The 25655-nt window shown below is 47.0% G+C and overlaps 1 protein-coding gene across 1 annotated transcript in view; it reads right to left on the bottom strand.

Annotated features, from left to right (window-relative positions):
- Positions 1-25655, bottom strand: part of Pitpnc1 (phosphatidylinositol transfer protein cytoplasmic 1) — a 287375-nt gene that overhangs the window by 74569 nt on the left and 187151 nt on the right. The window contains exon 5 of the mRNA XM_052758830.1: positions 24916-24987. Coding sequence (XP_052614790.1) covers positions 24916-24987 — 72 coding nt within the window. The remainder of the gene's footprint in view (positions 1-24915; positions 24988-25655) is intronic.

Raw genomic sequence — 25655 nt, 5'->3', positions numbered from 1 at the left:
TAGGGTCAGTGAAATGGCTCAGAGGATAAAGGTGCTTGCTGCAAAGCCAGACGACCCGTGTTCAATTCCCAGGACGCATGTGGCGAAAGGCGAGAACTGCCTCCTGCAAGTGGTCCTCTGACAGCCACACATGTGATGTGAAACGCCCCCCCCAATTAATAAAAGTAATCAATCCATCAATTAAGTCTTTGGAAAAGACTTCAGAGATGTAGAGCAGGTGCCTACCTGGGCCAGGTTCTGGGTCCAATCCCCAACACCACTATTGTAACAACAACACAGCAAGCGGTTCCCCACCTCAAAAGACCCAGGAGCAACGGCAGAGTGAGCGTGTGGGGAGTGAGCACTCTTCTCCGAGACGCACTCAAACATTTCGCTATCCTTGTTCATTTTTCTCAGCCCCACGGTCCTGACTTACACAGGACTGGCTTACACAGGGAAGGCTTTTCAACCAGACTGTTGATTAATCCCCTCATCTATCACCTCCTGCCCACTGTTCCATAAACCCAATCATTCTGTTTTCAGGCAGAGAACATTTGTGGCTGAGAATAGCCGCCAAGGTCTACTCCAGCCACAGGATCTGCTTCTGGGTAAATGAGGTGGAATGTGTAAAGGGTGTAAAACCAGAAGAGACTGTGGCCCAAGTTTTGTCAATTATTAATTGTGTGGCCTTGGGACGCACAGACACACACACAGAGACACAGACATACACACACACATCCCTTCTCTCAAAAGCAGTGAGAGCATCTATAGTGAGCCTCCCCCTCCCCCCTCCCCGCCCCCGCCCCTTTTTTTTTCTGAGACAGGGTTTCTCTAAGTAGCCATGGTTGTCCTGGAACTCACTATGTATACTAACTAGGCTGGCCTCGACCTCAGGGATCTGCCTGTCTCTGCCTCTGGAGTGCTGGGATTAAAGGCGTGTGCCACCACCGCCCAGCTATGAGCCTCCCTTAACTTAGATGATATGGGATGTTAGAAGCATTAGGGATCATTCTTTAGTTCCGGGACCTACCAAGAGCTCTGTGCTTCTTGTATCCTGACACTGTGCAGAGAAGCCCTGCTCTGTCTGGCACTGCCCGAGTGGCCAATCTGGTTTTAAGAGCTGTCTTCCTGTCCATTAGTTATTATTTTACTGTCCATTATGATCCTCAGGAGCAGCCCGCCACAAACAGGGACTTACGATGCTGCCTTTACTTACAACTAACATCATTTAGAGCGCCGACCCAGCTCCTGAGTCACTAATGCAATTTCCCCCTCACTAAGATCTTCATTAACCAAAGGTCGGGAGGGTTCCTGGATGAAGAGGCGAGACCAGAGAAAGTCACAATGCCCCTGCAAGGGCTCTCCAGTCAGGAATGAGATCTAGTCCTAGGCTGGAAGGCAGCTGCCAGCTCACAGGTGACAAGTGCCCAAAGACTTGACTGGACGCTGGAAAATCCGTCAGTGGTTTTCGACAAAGCCTCTCAAAAGTGCTCTTTCTCCACCCGGGGAGACGTGCTGAGTAGTTTTGGTTGTGGGTATTTTGAGATGTCCTTTGTCCCTTGATCTTGGCTGAGGGAGGCACATGGGGACTGAGAGGTAGGAAAAATAAATTGTTCGGACATGGGGCTCCAGGAATAGAGCTTTCCACTCGGCTTTGATCCTGCCAAGGAGCTCTTAGGTTTATCCTCAGCTTTATTTTATTTTTAACTTATTTCCTTTGCCTTTGGGTCTCTGGGGCCAGACTCTCTTTCCTCCTGTGGTGTTCCCACCGAGATCCTCTTTTTTTTTTTTTTCTTTCTCTCTCTCAGAATCTGCTCACTTTAGTGAGAACCCCCCCCCCCCCCTTAATGTATTAGCTACTTCTTCTGGTTTAGCCTGTTCTGTGTTACTATAATGAAATACCTGTAAGCTGGGAAGTGTGTCAAGAAGCAAGGTTGGCTCTGCCTTGTGGCTCTCTAGAGGTACCTGCACCCGGCAACTGTGGTCTCTGACTGGCAGAATTCCAAGGTGGCAGAAAGTACCCCATGGCAAGAGGCAGCAAGTGTGTGTGTGTGTGTGTGTGTGTGTGTGTGTGTGTGTGTGTGATTGTCTTTCTTTCTTATTAATGCCATCATAATGGGGACCCATCCTGAAGACTTAATCTAATGCTAAGCACCCCCAAAAGCCCATTTCTAAATATCAAAGCTGGATGTTGCCACTTCCTTAATGCCTTGCAGGGGGATCAAATGGCAGCATCTGAGCCCTTGAGAGACACACACACACCCCACATCCTAACCACGGCCTTCTTTCATCTTAGGAGCCAGATGTAAAATTATCTACTGATGTCCCTCACTCCTGCTTGAGGATGTAGAAAAACCAAAGACATGGTTTTGAAGCCATTGTCCTGAACATCCAGTTGATAAGCACTCCCTTGGGAGACACAACCCCTTTGAGAACATCCCTAGTGATAGTTCCTGAAAAGCAAGATGCCATATTATTACCAGCATAAGTGCTCTCAGGAATACTTGCAGCCTGGAAAACTTGGAAGGAGAAAAACAAACAAACAAACTATTATTAAAAAAAAACCAAAAAAACAAAACCAAAAAACAAAACCCAAAACAGGTTCTGTACAATGGGGAAGGCAGATTCCCCTTTCCTCATAACACGAATATAAACCTTTGACCAGCCTGTATACAGGAGGTAGCAGGGCTGGGACTGGAGTTCGGTTGGTTGGTGAACAGGATGCTCACCTCTTGCTCAGTAGGAATTCCTGCCAATACCCATGTTATTTTCATAGCTGACACTAAGGATTATCTGATTATCCCGTGGCCTCTTTCTCCTTGAGGAAGTTACTCCCTCTTTAGGATTGCTGGGGCACTGTCTCCACTCTGGCTTAAGCCCCATGGCTCTCTTTGCACTTTACAGGAGGGCCATTAGGTGGGGCCCTGCCACCATCGCTCAGGTAAGCCAAGGGCGATGGCTTTGGACCTTGAAACCTGGGAAAAACATGTGTGAGGGCCGTTGAGTTCCGTGATGACTGCTCAGATTGTCCAAACGCACTCACAGGCTGTGGCGGAGGAGGCAGACCGGAATCTGCAGTGGGCTGGCTCAGTGTCCTGACCTACCCAACAGGACAGGTCCCAAGGGCCTGATATTGAAGAGGTGGCGCATTTGCAATTATCAATCCATTTTTAGAAAACGATGACAAAGATTCTTTAGGAAGAAGAAGAAGAAAAAAAAAATCAACCCAACAACCTGAAAGCACATTAGAAGTTAGCTGTCGTCACTGGCTGCATGACTGACTTACTCTTGGGGGCCCTCAGCAGTTGAGCCCCTGCTCTCCAGCCCCCGGGCCCCACTGAGGCTGTCTATGGACCACTGTGAGGCGTTACCCTCTGAGCAGGACATCCACCCATCTTCATCCCATGAGTCCATCATGACCGTCCTTTGGGACCCTTGAGATTTCATCATAGGAGGGAGTGAGGAAGGCCACTAGACCTCCACCTGAGATCCCAGACACTTCTCTCAGCCGTGTGCATGCAATTCTGCCCTGACTGCATGTTCCCTGCATGGGTGGTTGGTGTCAGAGCACACAGGCTGGGGGAAGTTAACTTTATCCACCTATGGGGAACCGTCATCCATCTACGCTGGGAAAGGACTTCGCAGGGTGGCTGCTCTGGGGTCACCCTTGCCCTATAGGAAACCCCGCACCCATGCTCTGTATGTCAGCACCCATTGGTCCCCCAGGGTGGTTACTTTGGTTGGTCAATGGGACCTAATTGAGGAGGGGATAGATACTGTTTATGTCTCCCCAAGGAAGGGCATCTCAAAACGAGCCCTGACGACTGTATGTTCGTGTCCACAGCCTTGTGATTTTGGCGACCACTGGACCGTCCACCAGTGCTACAGGCCAGCCTTCTCTGCATCCCCTCCCTTGACCTTCACGTCCCTCCATGTCAGCTGACCTTAGCCACATGCTCCACTCTCCTGTGTGATCTTCAGTCTACTGCTACAATCCCTGCTGAAGCCAGGCCCTGCTAACTTTCCCTCCAAGCCCAACTTCAAGGTCTTTCACTCCCAGGATACCTTTCCCGTCACCTCACTGAACCCTCCAAGCCCCAAGAGACTCGGGCTGGACTCCAGGCTCATTCTGACCTTGGCTTACTCAATTTTTCCATACCCTGCAAACAACTCCTGAACTAACTCGACCATTTCCTGTGCTCCTACACTCAGGATTGAGAGCACAGCTGGGAAAGGGACAGTCCTTCAGGCTGGTGGCACCACCAGCCAGTCACAGCTGCCCAAATCGCCAGGCTGTAGAGATTTCCAAGTGCTCTGTTCCCTCTTCTCACCCATGTATCACCGATGGACCTTCACCATCCTCCTCAGACCCTCTCTTCCTGGCTCTTTTTCCTCTAGATGACTTCTCCCTTGACACTAGGGGCCATCACACGCAAGCTAAATGGTATTCAGCAGTTATTTGCCCTGCCCTGTGACTTTTTCTTCTACCTGGAGGTTCACAAAGAACACTCATTCACTATCTGCCTTCCAGAGATGGTTCCTCCCAATGCCGGCCTTGGGAGGCCCTTTATCTTAATATTTCACTGCCAAGGGCTAACGTCAGGGGTTGGGAACACGGCTCGGTTGTGTCACATCTTGCCTATTGTGCATGAAGCCTCGAATCCCTTCCAAGCGTTGCTAGGGTGGTGCACTGGAGAGAGAGAGGGGCAGGGGGATCAGATGTTCACTAAGTCATCCTAGCAACACAAGGAGCTGGAGGCCAGCCTGGCCGGCCCCACATTTGTTTCTTGTGTCTCGGCTTACTTATGTATGTACTTAGTCAATGTTTCATGGAGCCTCGGCTGGCCTCAAACTCTCTAAGTAGCTGAGGATGACCTTGAACTTCTGATTCTCTCCCTCCACATCCTGAGTGCTGGGATTAGAGGTGGTATGCCCAGGTGTATGGATGGTCTTATATGTAGTGCTGGGGATCAACCCAGAGCTTTGTGTATGTCGGGCATGCTCTCTACCCACGAGCTACATCCCTATATTATCTCTGCCCCACTTAATTCTGCCTCTTGAAATTCCATCCCTTAGCGATGCCCTGTGTCCTGACATAAAAGCCCCATTCTAAGGAAAAACTCCTCCCCTTCCTCTTTCTCCCTCTCTTCAGCTTTTCCTCCCACGAGGTGCGCACCCTTGATCTCTCTCTTTCTCTCTGTCTCTCTCTTTTCTATCCTTCTCTTCATCTCTCTATTATAATAAACTCTCTACGTGGATGCAGTGTCTGGGTTGTGAATCACCGGCCACTGCCACCGCCGCCATGCCCAGCCTGCCACTGCGTCTGCCCAGCCCGTTTCCCTGCTCTGAGTGGGAGACCCTCGGGGGTCTCCCTCTCCCGCAATAATTCATAACAAGTGTCCTTTTTTCTTTTTTTGCATTTTGTTTAATTGTGAGCGTGTGCGCGTGGACTGGCACTCATCCCTGTACCTCGGTATGCATGTGGAGGTTAGAGGCCAAACTTCAGGATCAAGTTCTCTCCTTCCCTCTTTTAGGTCCTAGGGGTTGAACTTAGATCATCGGGCTTGGCAGCAAGCACCTTTTACCTGCTGAGCCATCTCACCGGCCCCTACCTTCATTTAAAACAAGACACAACACCACACGTACTTCTGGCTACTATGATGAACATTTCAACGTCCACACTTACATTGAAATTGAACTATGGCATTAAGACAATGAAAGCTTCAACCCCTATGGTATTTGGAGGTGAGACTTTGGAATTAGGGATAAAAGAGGCCTCAAGAGTAGATCCAACTCAGCTTTATAAATGAAGACACCTAAGCCAGACAATTCTGCCTCACCAGGAGATGCCTATGCCACCTAAGGATGCTGGAGAGAGTCAGCAGGCACAGTGATATCACAGTATGATGCAACACACACAGGAACTTCCTAGCCTTCAGAGCTGTGAACTGGACAGACCGTTCTTCCTCCTCCTCCTCCTCCTCCTCCTCCTCCTCTTCCTCCTCCTCCTCTGTTTTTCCAGAAAGGGTTTCTCTGTAATAGCCCTGGCTGTCTTGGAACTCACTTTGTAGACCAGGCTGGCTCACAGAGATCCGCCCACCTCTGCCTCCCCGAGGTTTGGACTAAAGGCGGGTGTGACCACGCCCAGCTAATACTTTCATTCTTTATCAATCACTCACCCTGTGGTCTTCCGTCATGGCAACAGAAAATGGAATTAGACACACCATCAAGGCTATTGTTCCTTTCTGTGTGAGCCATCTTTCTTCCTAAGATGCTTTTAAGAGCTTTGAAAAATAATTTTTTGATACTCTGTATCTAGCTCTAGATTTATCTTCATGTATCTTTTTAGCATTTAGAGAGAGATTAGATGGTAGCCAGGCTGTTTGGGGTCAAATCTCAACACCTAGTCGGTTGACCTTGGGCAAGACAGATCTGATCTCACTTTTCCAGTTTACTCTAATATAAAATGCTTCTCTCCCAGGTTCTGGGAGCACTTAAGGAATTAATACAGGGGACAACTATAGAATGCATCTAGATTTTAAGTGCTCTATAAATGCTAGCCATTATCATTGTCCAAAGAAAACTTTCATCTAAGGAATTGCGCCTCTTCAGTAGCTCTCATTGTTTCAAATATTAATAGTCATTGGGCATTTTTATTTTGCTTTGCTTTTGAGACATGACCTCATGTAGCCCAGGCTAGCTTTGAGTTTGTTATGTAGCCACAGATAACTTTGGACATCTGAGGCTCCAGCCTCTACCTCCCAAGTGTGCGGATTCCAGGTAGAGGCCACTGCCCCTAGTTGATGGATCCCAGAGCCCTGTGCCTGTCACACACACACTCTACCACTCTACACTCTATTCTTCCTAGTCACCACTGTGTGGGGGACAGAGGCCCCAGAACACAAATACGTTTCTTACCCAGATGGAAAGCCTAGGAACGCCATCTCCTTCCCTCAGCCCCTTCCAACCTGATACTTCCCCTTCCTCACAGCCGGGCCACTTGGAAATTCCTCTTTGGTTCATGGCAAGTTGGCATCTGCTCCACTATCTCAACGCACTGTCAAAAAGGTCACCCATGACCTTACCACTCCATCCCTCGGGGTCCTCTAAACGCCATGCTCACTGAACTCTGAGGCCGTAATCACTGAGGACAGTGTCTTCCTCGGTTGCTCTCTCTCCAGGGCCTGTGACCTCCACACACCCCAATTCCCCTCTAGCTTTCAGAGTCCCCTGCTCATCCATCTCCTTCGTTCCTACAGCTTCAGCACTAACTCTCAGCCTTCTCAGATCTCCACCTCCGTCGCTCGGCTGTGGATTTATGGATCCAATTTCTACTGGTTATTCTCATTCGGTGTGTGAGCACGTCAGCCTGAACTCACAACCTCGCCTGTCTGAATGTGCGTAGGCTGCTGTAGCAAAAATCCTTGAAATGGGGCAGCTTATACATAGCAGGGTATGTTCATCTCTCACAATTCTAGAGGCTGGGAAGCCCAAGATTAAGACTGATACATGCACGATGACACCTTCTTGCTGTCGCCTTGCTGTGGAAGGGGTAAAGGTTTCTGAGGCTTTTAAAAAAACAAGTGCAGGATGGGGCTGGAGAGACAGCTCAGTGGTTAAGAGCACATGCTGTTCTTCCAGAGGACCTGGGTTCGATTCCCAGCACCCACAGGCAGCTCACAACTGTCTGTAACTCCAAGATCTGACACCCTCACACACACACAGACACACACACACACACACACAGGCAAAACACTAATGCACATAAAATAAATATATAAAATTAAAAACAAGTGTGAGAATCCTCAGTTTCATTCTTAATACTTGTCCACTTCCAGCTCTTTGGAGGGTTCGGATAGGACTTCAACCAGAATTTTGGGAGGGAGGGCCACAGTCTTAACCACAGTGGCTCTTAAGCCATTTTAAAAATTCCTTCTTGGGTGTTACTGCTATTCTGCTGTGGAAAGCCAATTAACCCTAAATAATTGGCCCTGAGGTTAGCTGCCCTTCATATCTCACAAATCCAACCAAGGACCAACCATTCTTGTGTTGAGGGACTAGGAGTCAGACTAGGAGTTAGACAGGGGGAAGGGCCATGGCTCGGTAATAAAGCTGGTGAACTTCCAAGATGGCCGGCTTCTTCCTCACCCCGAGGTGAGACAAAAGCCTGGCAGCTTCAAGCAAAGGCTTGTGGGTGTCTTTTCCCACCAGCAGGCTGCCTGCTGATGGACTGGCTCAGCAAGTTCAAGGCCTGGTGAGGACATGTTTACACAACAGTTGTGGCCAATCAGCAACTCTGTCTGTCTTTTGACTCACCAATCCTAACTTAGGGGAGGAAGACATAAAACCCCCCACCCCCACCCCCAGCCCCAGTCCTTGAGAAAAGACTGATTTTCGGCATTTGAGTCCCCACTCTGCTTTTTGGAGGGTCTTTTTCTCTGTGTGCCTGCTGTGTGTGTGTGTGTGTGTGTGTGTGTGTGTGTGTGTGTGTGTGAGTGTCCGCCCGCCCTCACTCCCAATAAAAGTCTTTCTTCAACTGCTGATTCTGTCTACTCCCATTTGCAGTGTGTTTTTTTTTTTTCAAGATTCTTCCTGCCTTTTAATTCATTAACTAGCAGAGAAAAATGAACCGATCAAGACCCCTAGATCATAACAGTTTGACAGGCACCACTGCATTTTACTTATTTATTGTGTGTGTACATGTTTGAGGGTACACATGCAGAGGCCAGAGACCAATCTTGGGTGTTCTTCTGCTGCCTTCTAGACTATTCTTTCTTCAAAAAAATTATTTACTTACGTATGTATGTATGTATGTATGTATGTATGTATGTATGTATATGAGTGTGCTAGCTGCATGTACAACTTTGTGCCAGAAGAGGGCATCAGATCCCACTAGAGATGGTTGTGAGCCACCATGTGGGTGCTGGGAATTGATCTCAGAACCTCTGGAAGATCAGTCAGCACTCTTAATGGCTAAGACATCTCTCCACCCCCTAACCTTTTCCTTTTTTGAGACAGGGTCTCACTATGCAGCTCTGGCTGGCTTGGAACTTTTATGCAGACCAGGTTGACCTTGAATTTACAGAGGTCTGCCTGTCTCTGCCTCCTGTGAGCTACTCTGTTGGTGCAGGGAACTGAACTTGTGTCCTCTACAAGAACAGCAAATGCCCTTAATTGCTGGGCATCTCTCCAGTCCAGATTCAAAACATGCTGTGTCATTCAAAGATGACCCATGGGAATAGTGAGAATTAAAGGGGGTGAGTCTTTAAAGTGAAGGCACTCACTAGGTCTCTCGTGACTGAAGCACAAACAGAGGAATAGTCTTCAACCTTTGAGTTGAAAGGTTGTAAACCACAAGTGAGGTAAGGTCTGCAGACGGAGGTCTGGCTGCATTTCTGAAGGTAGGTGTGGACCATACGGAAACATGGCAGGACTCTCCAAGTACGTTAGCCCCCATTGTAGCAGGAGCAACCTGTAAAAGTCTCTGAATATGTCACCTAATAAAACTACTTCTTGGAGCTGGGCGAGGTGGCGCACATCTTTAATTCCACCACTTGGGAGGCAGAGGCAGGAGGATCTCTGTGAGTTCGAGGCCAGCCTGGTCTACAAATCGAGTTGCAGGACAACTAGGGCTGTTATACTGAGAAACGTTGTCTCGAGAAACCAAAAAACAAACAATCAAACAACAACAACAAAACAAAAACAAAAACAAAGCCATTTCTTGACTTTGCCCAGTCACTGATTATGGGTAAAGGCACTGGCCTGGTATAAAACAGAACAGAGGGAAGGAGGCCCCAGCGTTCTGAGGCGTAAAGTCGTTTATACTGGAGATTCCTATTTGCACAAGTGATTAGTAAGGTTTTATTTATTGTATATGCTACCCCTCAACACCCCATGGTGCAAACTTACAAAAGTGAGAAACTGCAGCTACCGTTTCTAAGGCAGTTATGGAACAAATCTGATAACACACACACACACACACACACACACACACACACACACACACACACCTCTACAAAATCTGCAACCATGGGCTGGTGAGACGGTTCTAAAAGGCATTTGCTGCCATGCCTGATGATGTGAGTTTGATACCAGGACCCACATGGTGGAAGGAGAGAACCAACTCCCGCAAGTTGTCCACAGACTTCTATGTGTATGCTGTAACATGCATGGAAACACACACATACACACCACACAAATTAATTAAAATATCTGCACATAGAGGGCATCACTGATTAGTTTCTTACCCTTAATAGACAAGAGAACTATTTTTTTTCTCAGAGTAGACCTTAGAAAAAGGCAACAGCATGCAGTTTTATAAGTTCTTAGCCAAAGCATAATATTGTCAGCCTGAGTACCCCATGATCCCTTTTTAAAAAACTTTAATTATTTTGAGACAGAGTCTTATATAGCTCAGGCTCGCCTCAAACTTGCTATACAGCTAAGGCTAGCTTTGAACTTCTGATCTTCTCTCCTCCTATACCTCCTCAGAGCTGAGGTTACAGATATGTGATGTCATGTCTGGTTAATGATTCCCTTAAATTAAAAAAAATACTGTTGTTATTATCATTTCTGTGTACATGCACAGATGTTTGTACATGCCACAGTCTGCATGTGAAGGTCAGAGGACCAATATTTTGAGTCAGTCCTCTCCTTTCTGGTGGTCCAACTCAGGTCAACAGGCATGTGTATTTTGCAAAAATGTCTGCCCAATTCTTTTCTATAAAGGACAATCTGCTTTGCTAGGGATTGAGCCCAGAGCACTAACATTTGCTAAGCGCACGCTCTACCTCGGAGCTACGCCCCCAGCCACAGTGGGACTGTTTTCTGTTATAGAAATCCCCAACAAAGGCACACCATGCGTGCAACTGGTATCTCAGCTATTCCAAGAGACCCAGATGGTTCTGAGTAAATTTAGCTGGGTGCTGAAAACAAGGTTTCCCCTATAGATCAAAATAATGTTACTAGAAAAAAAAAATGTTGCTGGGCGGTGGTGGTGCACAGCTTTAATCCCAGCACTCTGGAGGCGGAGGCATCTCTGTGAGTTTGAGAGTAGCCTGGTTTACACAGTGAGTTCCAGGACAGCTAGGGCTACACAGAGAAACCCTGTCTCTCAAAAACAAAACAAAACAAAACAAAACAAAAAAACAAAACAAAACAAAACAAAACAAAAAACAAAAAAACAAAACAAAACAAAATCTTTGCAATCCTTCACTCCCGAGTACTGTTCTTTGTAAATCTCATATTTTATTTCATTAATTCACTGGAGTTCTGATTTGCAGCCAAGGGGAAGTTGACTTAGTAACAAATTCATGACAGATATTTGGAACCTTGGTATACATGACAAAATCCTCAGCATCAGTGTCCTTTACTTAGTTTTGTCCATCATTCTGTGATGATGTTTATTCATTCACTTACTTTTTCTTTTTTTTCTAAGACAGTGTCTTGTCCGGTACCCGAGGCTGCCCTCAAACTTCTGACCCTCCTACCTCAGCATCCAGAGTGCTGGGATGACAGCTGTGTGTCACCATGTCTGGCTCATCACAGCATTTAGCTGATGCTTCTTAACACGTATTTATTAATAGCTTGGCCAGCATAATTAAGATAATTAAAATAACTCTACAGAATGGTCTGCATATTCCAAAGTCATTTTGGACCCTCTAGTTAAAGGGCTGGAGAGAGGGTGGAGCCATTTTTAGAGACGACTCCGTGAGCCTCATATTTAGTCAGCTAAAGTACAAGATGACTGTGAAAGCTGAGGGAATAGAGATCAGTCTTTAGGGATGGCCAGAGCCTCAGTGGGCAAAAGATCTTGCTTTGTGAGCATGAGGACCTGAGTTCAAATCCCTAGAAACCACAGGAGAACACCTAGGAACTAGGTAGCTTGGTGTATGTGGCAGTGAATAAAACTGACCCTGTCTCAACAAGGTGGACAGTAAGGACACAGGGACATGCATACATAAACATACATACAAACACAATATTAGAATTAATAAACAAATGGGTCTTCAGTAGGTATTAGTAGGGGAAAGGTGATTTAAATATGATGTAACATTGGCCAGCAAGATAGCTCAGTGGGTAAAGGTGCTCGCTGCCAAGCCTGAGGACCCGAGTTCAATCCCAGGGACCCACATAATGGAAAGACAGAACTGACTCCTGAAGTCTATCCTCCATAAGCACACCATGGAATATGCACCTGGTTGTGAACATACATAGAGACCACACACGCACACATACACGAACACACACACACACACACACACACACACACACACACTGAATGTCTGGGAAAAATATATATGATTGAATAGCTTAGTACTACCAGATAGTGTTGTTCTTAATCTCCGAAGAACCAGCACCAGGTTCAGTGAGCCACAGCTGGCACCCTGCCTGGTTGAAACACAGAGCATGTGTGCAAATCCAGGAGCAGATGGGAGCATCCAACCCGAAACATTGCTTAGAAACCGCGGCCACTGGAAATCATTAACTCCCTTCCATCCGCTCAGCCTCCCCATCCACTCAGCCGCCTTCCATCGTTGCCTCCCCCCACATTTTTCTTTAAAAGAGGCTAAAACACCAGCCAAGACTCGTCCTTGAAGGTGTGTTTATCACAGAGATGGCATCTAGGGACTCTCAGGAGAAATCACTTTACCGAGAGGGTGGTTCTGCACCTCCTTGCAGAGCGGGATGACACAGCCATTCCCTTCCCGGAGCTCTGACAAGGCATGAGCCTTCCGAGGAGGCCTGTGACTGTTCAGGAAAAAGGAAACACCATTCTGGGCCTGATTTTTCCATGATCTTCTCCCACAGAGGCTACTCCTGTGATCAGTTTCTCTGCACGTGTTTGTGACTGAAATGCATCATCGTGGCTTGAATGTGAGATGTCCCTCACAGGCTCATGAACTGGACACTTGGTCTCCAGCTGTGGTACTATTTTGGGAGGTTCTAAAAACTTTAGGAGCTAAGGTCTCACTGGAGGAAGCAGGTCTCTAAGAGTGTGTTTTTGAAGGTTCCCAGGCCCCAGCTCCTTGCTTACTCTCTACTTCTTATTCCCCATGAAAAACACAGGTTTTTTCCTCCAAACACTTCCAATGCCGTGACACCTGAGTGCACGGACCAAGTGACCATGGACTGAGAGGGTTGAAACTTGGAGCCAAAATAAATCCACCAGTTTATTTTTGTCAGGTAATTGGTCATGAGTGACAAAACAAAAGTCGCTAATTCACGGGCCCGTGACATGCCTCAGCAGTTACTGGCCATGCAGCCCTGACAATAGAGAATCCATTAAAAAAAAAAAAAAAAAAAAAAGCCGGATGTAGTAGCTCGTGCCTGGAATCCCACTGCTCCTCGTGAGATGAGAGTTGGAAACAGAGAAGGACCCAGAAGCTCACATGTGCAGTGTCCTGGAACGGTCAACAAGACCCTGATTCAACACTGTTTGCAACCAGAGCACTGACTCCCACAAATCACAGGCATAACACGCTGGAGCGCATAGATACCCACATACGACAAATAAGTAAGGAAAAGTAACTAATGCATGCATTCACAAAGGATGCTCAACATCCTCCGTGGGAGCAGGAGATGGGGATGCACTCGTGTGGAACTCAAAACAGCATCACTGGACCACATGGAGATGGTGGGTGCTGTCACTCATAATTACAAAATGCTATCGCCACTGAAATGCATTTTGTGTATGTGTGTGTGTGTGGGGGGGGGTTTCGAGACAGGGTTTCTCTGTGTAGTTTTGGTGCCTGTCCTGGATCTCGCTCTGTAGACCAGGCTGACCTCGAACTCACAGAGATCCGCCAGGCTCTGCCTCCCCAGTGCTGGAATTAAAGGCGTGCACCGCCACTGGGCAGCTTTGAAATGCATTTTTACTCCAGGGTTGCTAAAACATGAAAAACAGTGACATTAGAATTGATGAAACACGGACAAGCCGATGACAGCCAGCATATTAGAGCCCTACTATGTGCGGTGAGCACTGTCCTGAGGACATCGCATGGTCAGTATGGAATGGTCAGTATGCTCTGTACTCAGAAGTACCTCAGGAGTCAGAACCATCAAGCCAAGTGACAAGGGCACAAGGGAGTGAAAGAACAGGGCTAAACCAGCTAAGTGGCTGAGCTGGGAATAAAGTCCTATTGATCCAGTTCCAGACCCTGTAATCTTCATCACTATCCTGTCTGTATAGTGTTGAACACTGGCTTGAATAACATGGCAGGCGCTTCTTGTGGGGAAGAGGGGGCTGTGCCAAGCAGAATCCTTTCCAGGTGAACGAGACCCCAAGAAGAACAGTGTATAAAACAAGAGCGCCCATCGTCCTGGCAGGGAGTCACCACACAGAGCATCTGGTTCTTGGGCCAGTGACCACACACCCTCCTCCAGCTTGGCGAAATAAACTCAAGAGCACCGTCTCTGAGGATGCCCCAGCATGGTGAGAAAAGCGTGGGGACTGCAGCCTTCAGAAATGGGCCAACTTAGCATCCATCCTCCAGATGCATTTTACCATCCATAGAGTTGCACGAGTCTGATTCTCAAGCCTTTCCCATGCCTGAAGTCAAAGAGAAGACCCGCCGTTGACTGGGCATGAGTCATGCCACTGTGTCCTCCTCCCGTGAGTCCTCTGACCCGAGCTGTGCGTGTTTTCTCATTTGTCGTCTGGGATGTTGGCTGATGAACTCTCATGAGCTCTGGGCTGCAGAGCATTGCTCTGCCCTGTTTGGCCCAAGGCTAGTCAGTGATTTTGCTGAACTTAGTACATCAGTCTGCTGAGTGGGTCTGGCCAGCTGCTAGCTCTTGGCAGACTTCTAAAGTGTCCTCATCCAAAATGCTCCAAGACCCAAAGGTTGCTGGCTACCATCTGTCATGAGCAATCCATCCACAGAAGCACCAAAAACGGCTCCATAAACATAAACACAAAGATCTAGGTAAATAAACAAGAGAGCCAAGCTTTGTTTTTTTAGAGCAAAGTACAGTGGTTTCCCACAGCAATTAGGTCTCTTGTGGGGGTGAGGGTAGGGGTGGGGGTGGGGGTGAGAAGACAAATATTTGGAAAACAATTGCAAATCTAGTGGATGGGGCGGAGAATGAATGGATTCTAGAAAGTGGTGGGGGAGGGGTGTCATATCTCAGGGCACAAGACTGGAGCAGGTATCTTTTTCAAAATTCAAAAGGTAAGTCTGCCGTGGTAGTTCACCACTGTAGTCCTAGTACTTTGGAGGCAGAGGGAGGAAGATCATGAATTCAAAGCCAGCCTGGGCTATGCAGTGAGTCTGAGGCCAGCCTGGGCTACGTAAGGAAACCGTGACAGCACAATAAGAACAAAGAACAAGCTGAGATCCCTTCTGCTCCTACTCCATCCAGGCCGACAACCACGGTAAATTTGCTGTCTGCATATTTTTAAAATAAAATTGGCTATAGAATATGTAAATAATCCATAAGCAAAATATTTCTAAATTATTTTTAAAATTTTTATCATACTTATTTGCCGTGTACGTATGTGCATGATGTGTGCGGCGGCCCAGTGTACATGTGGAGGTCAGGGGATCAGTTGTGGGGGTCAGTTCTCTCCTGCCCCCATGAGTCCCAGGGATCGTCAGCTGACTCCACTTTCTTTGTGTCTGTAGCACAAAGAGAAAGAGGAGGATCTCTTTTTGGTTCTTTGATCAAAATTTGCCCTGTTTTTGGGCTCTTCCTTTCTTCCATCTGATTTATAACCAATTTAGGACAAGCACTACCGATCCCATGAGTATGTATGATCTACCACACGCCAGGCATCTAGACTTCAGAAGCGGGGAGTGGTGCTGCATGCCCATAACCTCAGAACTCGGGAGGCTGAGGCAGGAGGTTTGCTACAAGTTTAAGGCCAGCCTGGGTGACAACATGAGATCTTGTTTCAAAACCCCAAGAGTTCTGTCCAGCTTTTTTTTTTTTTTTCCTGCCCCTTCAGTTGTATTTGTCTGCTTATTTTACTGTGATTGAACGTAGGATAAACCCTGAGGAAAGGGTTTTCCGTAAGTGTGGGTGTGCGGCTCTCAGCGGGTCACAGTGGAAAGCATATTATGTCCCTTTGCTCCCTCACTGTGTGATGTGAACTTGACTCCTTGTGGGACGGGGTAGATGATGGTGTAGAATCAAGGCGTCATCTCTGGAACGACACTTCAGTAGCAGCAGAGTCTGCTCCCCAGCACTCAGCTCAGGCAGTGGTTTTAGCACCCACTGATGGCTTGCTGCTGTGGTAGTTGCAACACGGACATCCAGATCTTGACGCTTCATACTTGGTCATTTCCTTCCTAGCTCCGACTCCCAGTTTCCCAACTATGATTCCCCACTCTCTCTTTGATTATGTGGCTTTGGACCAGTCTGGTTACTTGTCTTAGTAAAAATGGCAGCAGCCAGCAGAGGTGGGTCTTTCCACAGTTATCACAACAGGGGAGAAACAGGGCAAACAGAAAGCAAACACTATTTTCATCTGTATATACTACTAATGATGAATAATAATTCTAGTTGGCATTGTGACTATACCTCAGGTTCAGAGGGCCGACCTTCACCCCGGACATACCTTCCTCTGGCTCATTTTTGTTTGATTGTTTACTAGTTTGAAACAGGGTTTCATTCTGCAGCCCAGGTTGGCTTAGAACTCACTAACCAGCCCAGGCTGGCTCTAAACTGAAGGCAATCCTCTTGCCTCAGACTCCTACCTGCTGGAGTAACAGGTATGAGTGACCACAGTTCACCTGTTGTTATTTTAAATATTCAGCTCTCATGGGGCTAGAGAGATGGTTCAGTGGTTAGAGCACTGGCTGCTCTTGTAGGGGACCTGGGTTCAGTTTCCAGCACTCACATGGTGGTTTACAACCACCCATAATTCCTTTTTTTTTTTTTCTCCGAGACAGGGTTTCTCTGTGTAGTTTTGCGCCTTTCCTGGAACTCCCTTGGTAGTCCAGGCTGGCTTCGAACTCACAGAGATCCGCCTGGCTCTGCCTCCCAAGTGCTGGGATTGAAGGCGTGCGCCACCACTGCCCGGTTTTTTTTTGCTTTTTTTTTTTTTTTTTTCCATAATTCCAATTCCAGGGGAATCTGATGTTCTGTTCTGGTCTCCATGGGCACTGCATGCATGTGGTACACATACACATACATACACGCAGGCAACACACTCATACACATAAGACAATAAATAGAAAATATCTAAAAGAAAAAAAAAATCCAGTTTTCAGATCACAAATTGTACCACAAATAGGAAAGGCCACATCATCAGGAATCAAATAAGACCTGCGTTTCTATTGTCCTCAAACTGGTACTTTTGGTCAGAGATTGATGGATGTCATTGACTTTCCACTTCATAGACCCAAGGAGATAAAAATCCTCCCAAACTGAAAATGGGGGTGTTTCGTGCAGTCTTATGTATTTATTTTTGTCATGTGCTGCCTTATTAGAGAAAATTGCGGATTTTGTAGGTGTTTGTCTATAAAAATTGAAGGTTAAAAACAGAACCATAAAGGTTGACGATGTATCTAAAAATAAAAGAACTGCCTTTTCATCTCCCTCTAATCCTCAGTTAGAAGCCACTGAAGGAGAAGATGACCACCCTCGGAGACCTGGAATCTGGACGCTCTGCTTCTCACTGGCAGCCATACTTCACAGAGTAATTTCAGTGCACTTTGCAATGTGTCAATAAATTACTTCAGTGTTGCCCTCTGGATGCTGCAAATACCAATCATGAAATAAACCCAGCTCTCTTGATTCTTCTCCTCTTTTTTTTCTGAGACAGGGTTTCTCGGTGTAGTTTTGGTGCCTGTCCTGGATTTCACTCTGTAGACCAGGCTGGCCTCGAACTCACAGATATCTGCCTGGCTCTGTCTCCCGAGTGCTCCCAGCTCTCCTGAAACTCCAGATTCTTCATCCTCTAGTTGTTTACTCTCAGGGTCACTACTTGGGCTCAGGATGAGAGTATTTCTGGCCACATCTCCAAGGCAACACCAGCTGAGTCCAGTTCAAGTGTCAAACTGTTGATGCAGCTCCCCTAAAGGTGGCCCAGAGATGAAATTTGACTTCTCTGGGAAGATTTGTAGTTAACTAAATGAGATGGTGTAGTTTCCCAAAACCAAGAATGTCTCAGTTATTGAAAATGAGCCTTAAGGGGCTGCAGAGATGGCCAGTGGTTAGAGCATTGGCTGCTCTTCCTGAAGACCCAGGTTTGATTTCCAACACCCATATAGTAGCTCAAAACTCTCTAACTCCAGAATCAGGGGATCCAATCCCTCTTCTGGCTTCTGCAGGCACTTCATACATAGAGTACCCAGAGGTTCCCGCAGCCACAGAATCCACATATGCAAAGATAAATAAATAAAAATAAAAAAGAGGAAGTGAGTCTCAAGCCATGCCTGGTGGTACAAGGCCTGTAATCCCAGCTAATGAAGTGGATGAGGCAGGAGGATCGGCAGCTTAAGGCCAGCCTGAGCTATAAAGGGAGTTCAGGGCTAGCATGGGCAACTCAGTGAGACCCTGTCTCAACACGCCATGTAGAATCTGGGTGCAACCACATGTGCCGCAATCCCAGTGTTGGGAAGGTAGAAGTGGGAGGATCCCCGAGGCTCACAGGCCGGACACTGAAGACGAACCAGTGACCTCTAGGTTCTCTAAATAAATGAGGAAGACATGCCACTGACAACTCTAACTCACTCTCTCTCTCTCTCTCTCTCTCTCTCTCTCTCTCTCTCTCTCTCACACACACACACACACACACACACACACACACACACACACACACACACAAGTTTTTAAAAAGGCCTGGGGAGGCTGTATCTCAGTGGTAGAGTACTTATTTAGCATGGACAAAAGCCCGTGTTTCTAACCCTAGGACCATAGAAAAAGATAACTGAGGAATGTAGAGCAATCAGAAGCTGGACTTGAAAGCCATGGAAGGTCTTCCTCAGGACCCTAGAGTTCTGGAACCTTCTATCTTTTGTCACTTGTCTCCCTGGGTAATTTTACCTGACTCATGGTCTAAATCTCTGTGAACTGTGGCTTCACATATCCAACTGCCTACCTGCCATTTCCTCTTGAAGGTCTCACAGAACCTCAGACATCACCTTGATTGTCCTCTCAGAATCTGTCTCTCTACTGTTCCCCCGGAAGAACAGAGACACCATCACTGACCCAGGTCAAAGGCTAAAACAAATGTTAAATCAAGAAACTTCTCCCCCTTTCTCACACACCATATCAATTCCAACAGAAAGTAAATGTTTTGAAAACGTACCCATTTCTCTTGGTTTTGTCCATGGCTACCTTTCCAGCCCAAGCCACCATCTTGGTTTGGATTATAGCAAAACAAAACAACAAACAAAAATCTCCAAACTTGTTGATCAACAATTTTTTTTTAAACAATTTGGACCATATCAAAATTTCATCAGGAAAACGCCATTAACCCAAGTACGGTCACCATGGAGGCGACGGTGGTGTATCAAACATGTACACAGTACCTTCTAGTTTATGTGGTGTTTTCCTGCAAGTTCATTTCCAGAAACCCCCCACACTTGCCAGCATTATCAATATCAGACTCTTTGATAAAGAAGCAGAGTCGCTGATTGGCCAAAGCAACTGCCTACAGTCAGAGACGGACATGAGCACTGATCCATCTGCCTGCGTCGTAAGGAGCAACTCTGCTACCTTTCATTACGACACAGACAGACTAGAAACTCCACATTGCAAATACTTCTTCCAGGGATGGCTCTGTGAGAGAGCTTAATTTCCTGGAACTGGAAAAGAATGAGACATCCTTTTCTTCTTACCAGAGAGAGGACTTTGCTCCGGGAAGAATTATGTCCTTGGTGATACACACAGCTAACAAAATATAGACAGGCTGATGCTTACAAAAATAGACACTCCCCCCCCATTTTTTTTTTTTTAGTGTGAATGTGTGTCTGTATTTGTATGTGCACGCGCATGCCCCCCCCCCACACATACACACACACACGTATGGGTTGATGTTGACATCATCTTGGAATACCTTCCCACCTTAGTCCTTGAGGCAGGGACCTTAATCAAACCCAGAGCTCTCTGATATGGCTAGTCTTGTTAGCCAGCTTGCTTGCCCTGAGGATCCATCTCCACCTTCTGAGGCTGGAATAACAGGTGGGCTGCCATAGTCACCCAGCATCTAGCTGTGTTTCTGGGGATCCAAAGTCTGGTCCTCACGCCTAAAAGCCTGTACCATTTCCCCAGACCACAAAGACCCTTTGGAGATGCTTCTGCTTTCATGAGAATGAAGACGTAAAGCCAATTGGACAACCTGGTTTACTAAATATATATAAATCTGTTGGTGCTCAGCTTTTTTGTCCCTTAGATCCACCCAGGGGGAGGTGTTAAAAATCCTAATGCCTACATTCCACCTATGATCAGTGAAACCATGGTCCCTTGGGCAAGGACAGCAGCCTAGGATTCCTGAATTTTCTGGATGATTTCAGCACAAAGTCATGATTAGAACCACTGATTTAGACTGTCACGGTAGGTGAGCATGGCACATTCTATATCTGTCCCACCAAGAGAACAGACAAGGCTGAGCCACAGGGTGAATCCATTTGGAGAAGTCAGCTTTCTAGAGTGTTCCATGATTCTTTGTGTTGAACAATCTGTACCTGTTACCAAATAAACCAAAGTCCCAGAGGGACGGGCCCGGAGTAGTTAAAGCTTCTGAGATGGCTCAGCACGTAAAGACACTGGCCTGATGTTTGAGCCCTGGGGCCTACATGGTAGGAAGAGAGAAGCAATTCCTACAAGCTGTCCTCTGACTCCACGTGTGTGCCATGTTCATGCTCTTACACAGACACACACACACACACACACACACACACACACACACACACACACACACACACTAATAACAATAAACAAGTTCTCAGGTGAGCTGGGTTTGGTAACACATGCCTATAATCCCAGCAGCTGAGAGGCTGAGGGAAGAGGATGATCCAAGAGTGAGGACAGCCTGTGTATGGAGTTCAGGAGTGAGGACAGCCTGTGTATGGAGTTCAGGAGTGAAGACAGCCTGTGAATGGAGTTCAGGAGTGAGGACAGCCTGTGTGTGGAGTTCAGGAGAGAGGACAGCCTGCGTATGGAGTTCAAGGCTAGCCTGGAGCAAACAGACAGACAGATAGACAGACAAGCTAGCTGGGCGAGGTGAGAACTGCTACTCCGAATGCTGCCTGCTTTGTTTAGGGGGGAAGCAGAGGCCAGGCTGCCCCCATTAACCTCTTGTCACACTGTCACCCCGAAGCAGCTGTCACAGGAGCGGTCTCCCCTTCAGCAAACTAGGCAGTGCCGATGACTGACTCTCTCCAATCCAGATTTACAGCCTTGGACAAACCACAGAACCTTGCTTTGGCATGGCCCCATCCTCCCCAGCATTAATTAAGGTCTAAATAATTCCCATCAGTTCGTGCGTGAAATCAACAGGCCTCAATTTAAGACAACTTGGCCATTGTGTCTCGGCTGACAGAACCATAGTTTGCAGGTTTACACAAACATACACTTACTCGTTTCTTCTTTAATGAGACTATATTTCTGTCTAGTCATCTTGAAAATGTGTTTTTACTAGGTTTTGGATCACATTTATGACCGAGATGATAACTGATAATAAGATAGCAACATGCACTCCATTCAGCCACTAATCAATGGGATTATTACCAGACTCTTTCAATTTAATTATTGCTTCTTATCAGCATCCATTTCATTAAAAGTTTGGCAGGTAGGGGTGGAAATGGCGCAGATAGATGTGTGAAGAATGGTAGCTGAATGATAAGCCCATAGACACAGAAAAGGCAGAGGTGAACTGAGTTTATTAAATAAAGAGTGAAATACCCACAATGCACTGCTTTCTACACTCCGCCTCCTCTACCCCGGGCCGAACAAAGACATAGGTGAACAAGGCGTGGGCTTATGGCTTTGGCTCTGACCCTGGCTGGATAGAGTTACCTTGTCGTCATTAAAATCAGATAAATACGCCCTTGTGATTTGCAAGCATTTGGGAGCATGAGTGAAATCCACAGCCTTCCTTTTCTTCCTCCTGGAATCAACATTAAAATGCTACTGATATGTAAATTAGAGAAGGGTACAAGGCAAGGGGGGGTGCAGTGGGGTGCAGTGCGGGGGGGGCGGGGGGGGGGAGGGCATAACCAACAAGTGGAGCCTGGACTCTGCTCCAGTGGCCCCACAAGTCACACATGGAGAACTGGCAGTATTCAGGCAGAGGTGAGGGTGGGAAGCCTGACTTGTCAATCTGTGAGGCTCAAGAGACCCCTCTGCCAGCTACACGCAGAGAGCTGATTTGCATGAACTCACAAGGAATGAAGCTCAGAGAAATAGAGAACAAGAAAAAGAATTTGTTTGGAAAGACTATTTTTAAAATTACTTTTGTTATTATTTTGTATTTTGCCTACACGTATGTCTGGGTACCATGTGCATTCCTGGTGCCCAGGAAGGACAGAAGAGGGAGAGTTAAAATTACTTTTGTTATTATTTTGTATTTTGCCCTACACGTATGTCTGGGTACCATGTGCATGCCTAGAGAGTGTCGGATCCCCTGGAACTGGAGTCACAGCCAGTTGCGAGGCATTGAATACAGGTGCTAACAAATGAACTCGGGTCTTCGGCAAGAGTAGCAAGTGCTCTTAACCTCTGAACCGTCCACCTCTCCAACCCCCAAACTCACATTTTTCTCCCAACGGTGCCAGGAGGAGCAGTTCTGGCATCTGGTTTTACTGTGCTTTTCCTGATCTCCTAGAGCTATGTCAACGGTCAGGCTCATTTTAATCCCCAGCGAGCAGCAAGAAGAGCACTGACATGGAGAAGGCCGTGCAGCCATCAGAAACCCCATGTGAGAGCTGGGGAGGAGAAGATGACTCAGTAGGTAAGCTGCTTGCTGTACAAGCCTGAGAACCTGCGTTGGGATCCGTAGCACCATCAAGAAGAGCTGGGCACGATAACCTTCCACTTGCCTGTAATCCCAGTGCTAGTGAAGCCGAGACAGATAGATCCCTGAGGCAGCCTGGCAGAATCAGAGAATGCCAGGTTCAGTGAGAGACGCGTTCTCAAAAAGTAAGGCCGAGAACCATTGAGAAATAGACACAGTGTCGACCTCCGGCCTACACATATACCTCAAGTGGGGAAGAGTACGCCATGCCTCATTAAAAATAGCATACTGTATGATTCAATTTGGGAGGAACTGGTTAAAAAAGTAAATCACTAATGTCTTGTAATGTGAGTCAAAGGGAGATGGGTATTCATCTCTGAATCATGGGATTGCTCTTGGCTTTCCTTTGGGAGCTTTTTTTTTTTCATTGCACATTTTAAGTTTTAAAAACTGTATATTAATTTTCCAATCAGAAAAGGTCACGCTTGCCAAGATTAGCATGCACCATTTGTGACATCGTTTTAGACATTGTGGTTTTGATAAAGCTGGCCAGCAAAGTGCATGGATTTTAGGCTGTGGACAGGGACAGCCCTCTCCATTTCCTTTGTGTTGTGATCACATTGAGGTGATGCTCACTATGAAGCTCCCGAGCCTGAGGGCAGGAGAGTAGCCCAGCTAGTGATATTATTCTTTTTGGAAAGTTCCAGAAACTCTGGAGCAGGCATATGTGGCTGAGACTACCTGTGGGGAGATCAATTGAGTACTCGAATTTTTTTCTGGAAAGGTCAAAGTTTCATGGGTCATGTAACAACAAATCACCTCCGTGGCTTGAGAAGCATTATACATACTGGATGAGTGTGGCTGGATACCAATAAATCTTTATTTATAAAGAAAGTAGTTTGTCAGAGCAGTGGATGTGTACACCTTTAATCCCAGTACTCAGGATCCAGAGGCAAGTGGATCTCTGAGTTCGAGGCCAGCCTGGTCTACAGAGTGAGTTCCAGGACAGCCAGGGCTACAGAGAAACCCTGTCTCAAAAAGAAAAAAGGAAGTAGGAACGTTTGGACTGGGGAGATGGCTTTATGGGTAAAGCACTGACCATACAAGGGTGAGGGCCAGAGTCTGGGTCTCCAGGACTCACATAAATGCTGAACGGATGTGGAAGCCTGAGATCCCCAGAACAAGGGGCTTGCCAGACTAGTCATGCCAGGCAGCTCTGAGTTCACCTGAGAAGAGACGCTGCTGCCTCAATGAATAAGGTGGAGAGGAAGATGATGAATGCCTCAACGAATAAGATAAGATGATCAAGGAAGACATGAGACAACCACCTCAGGTCTCCATCTACACATAATCACACACACCCTTATGTACCCTCATGCACATGGGCACCCATTCACACATGAACACACACACACACACACACACACACACACACACACACACACACACACATACACACCACACACACATTGCAGGAGCATCATCCACACATACCTACGAACAGAAAGTCAAACCAAGCCAAAACAAAGTAAGTTGCCATCACCTGTTGAGTCCAGCTTTCCTGTCAAAATTCAAGAAGCAGACATGACCAAGTATCAGCCGGTCAGAACCTGCTCAGACTATTATAGAAAGCATCCCCCACGCATCTCCCATTCCCAGATTCTGTTCTGGCCATTGCGTTTGGCATACACTTCTCAATGAGTATTGGAATTTGCCTGGAGCTGAGTGTGGTAGCCCAGGCCCTGCAACCCTGGCACTTGAGAGGTGCGGTCAGAAACGGAATCAGAGAAATGAGAGTTTCCATTGTCCTCCCTACTTCTCATGGCGCAGAGAGGCCCGTTGGAGTGACACACAGATTAGAAGAGAGAAAAGCTAGACTACAAGGTAGGCCACGACTAGTCCCAAAGGACCAAGGCCAGAATCTCTCTGAGGTCTGACCAGGGCTGAGCAAGGTACTGTGACCTTTAGAGGCTAAGACTTGAGCGATGCACCGAGTCAGGGGAGTACATGGGGGCAGGGGAGCTACTCACGCTGTCGTTGCTTCCTTTGTTGTCCTCATACTTGGTTTCTATGTGGATGGAGAATTTCGGCAGGAAGGAACACTGGGGAGAAAAAGCAGACTTTGATTAGCAGCGCGGTTCCCTCTCGTCACGTCTTTAGTGTGGCTCAGGGCTGCTTGCCTGACTATTAGGGTGGGAGCACAGGTCTTAACAGCGGATGGTAAGATATGTTATACATTCTGGAGAAGCCACTACCATGAGCACCATTTCTTCCAGAAGTCGAGTAAGCAGTGTTGGGAAAGGCAATGGCCCAGAAGCACATTTCCAAAGGGAAATATGGGCTGTGGATCCTGACACCAGTGACGGAATGCAAGCGCCTGTTACAGAAGCCAACTCCAGGTCTGGAGAGCTCACCTGCTCACCAGGGACCCCACCCTAACCCCTATGTTAATGTGTATACAAAATTAGGGAGGTGGCACAGTACAACCTTGAGATCAGAGATTATTGGTCAGCTAGGTGTATGTGAGCACATGTGTGTGTGGTATGTATGTATAGATATGTGTGTGTGCACGCACATTGTGAGCATGCACAGGAGCATATAGATGCTGATGGTCTCTGTTGGATATAGTTCTCAATTACTTTCCACCTCAATTTTGGGGGTGGGGGGTAGTATGAGACAGGGTCTCTCTATGTGGTGCTGACTGTCCTGGAGCTCACTCTGTAGACCAGGCTGGCCTCAAATTCACAGAGATCCTCCTGCCTCTGCCTCC

The sequence above is a fragment of the Peromyscus californicus genome, unplaced genomic scaffold (assembly GCF_007827085.1).
Source record: "Peromyscus californicus insignis strain IS unplaced genomic scaffold, ASM782708v3 Scaffold_3__1_contigs__length_106647218, whole genome shotgun sequence".
Lineage (NCBI taxonomy): Eukaryota > Metazoa > Chordata > Mammalia > Rodentia > Cricetidae > Peromyscus > Peromyscus californicus.
Note: the sequence above shows the minus strand (reverse complement) of the source record. Positions and strands in the feature narration are given on the sequence as shown.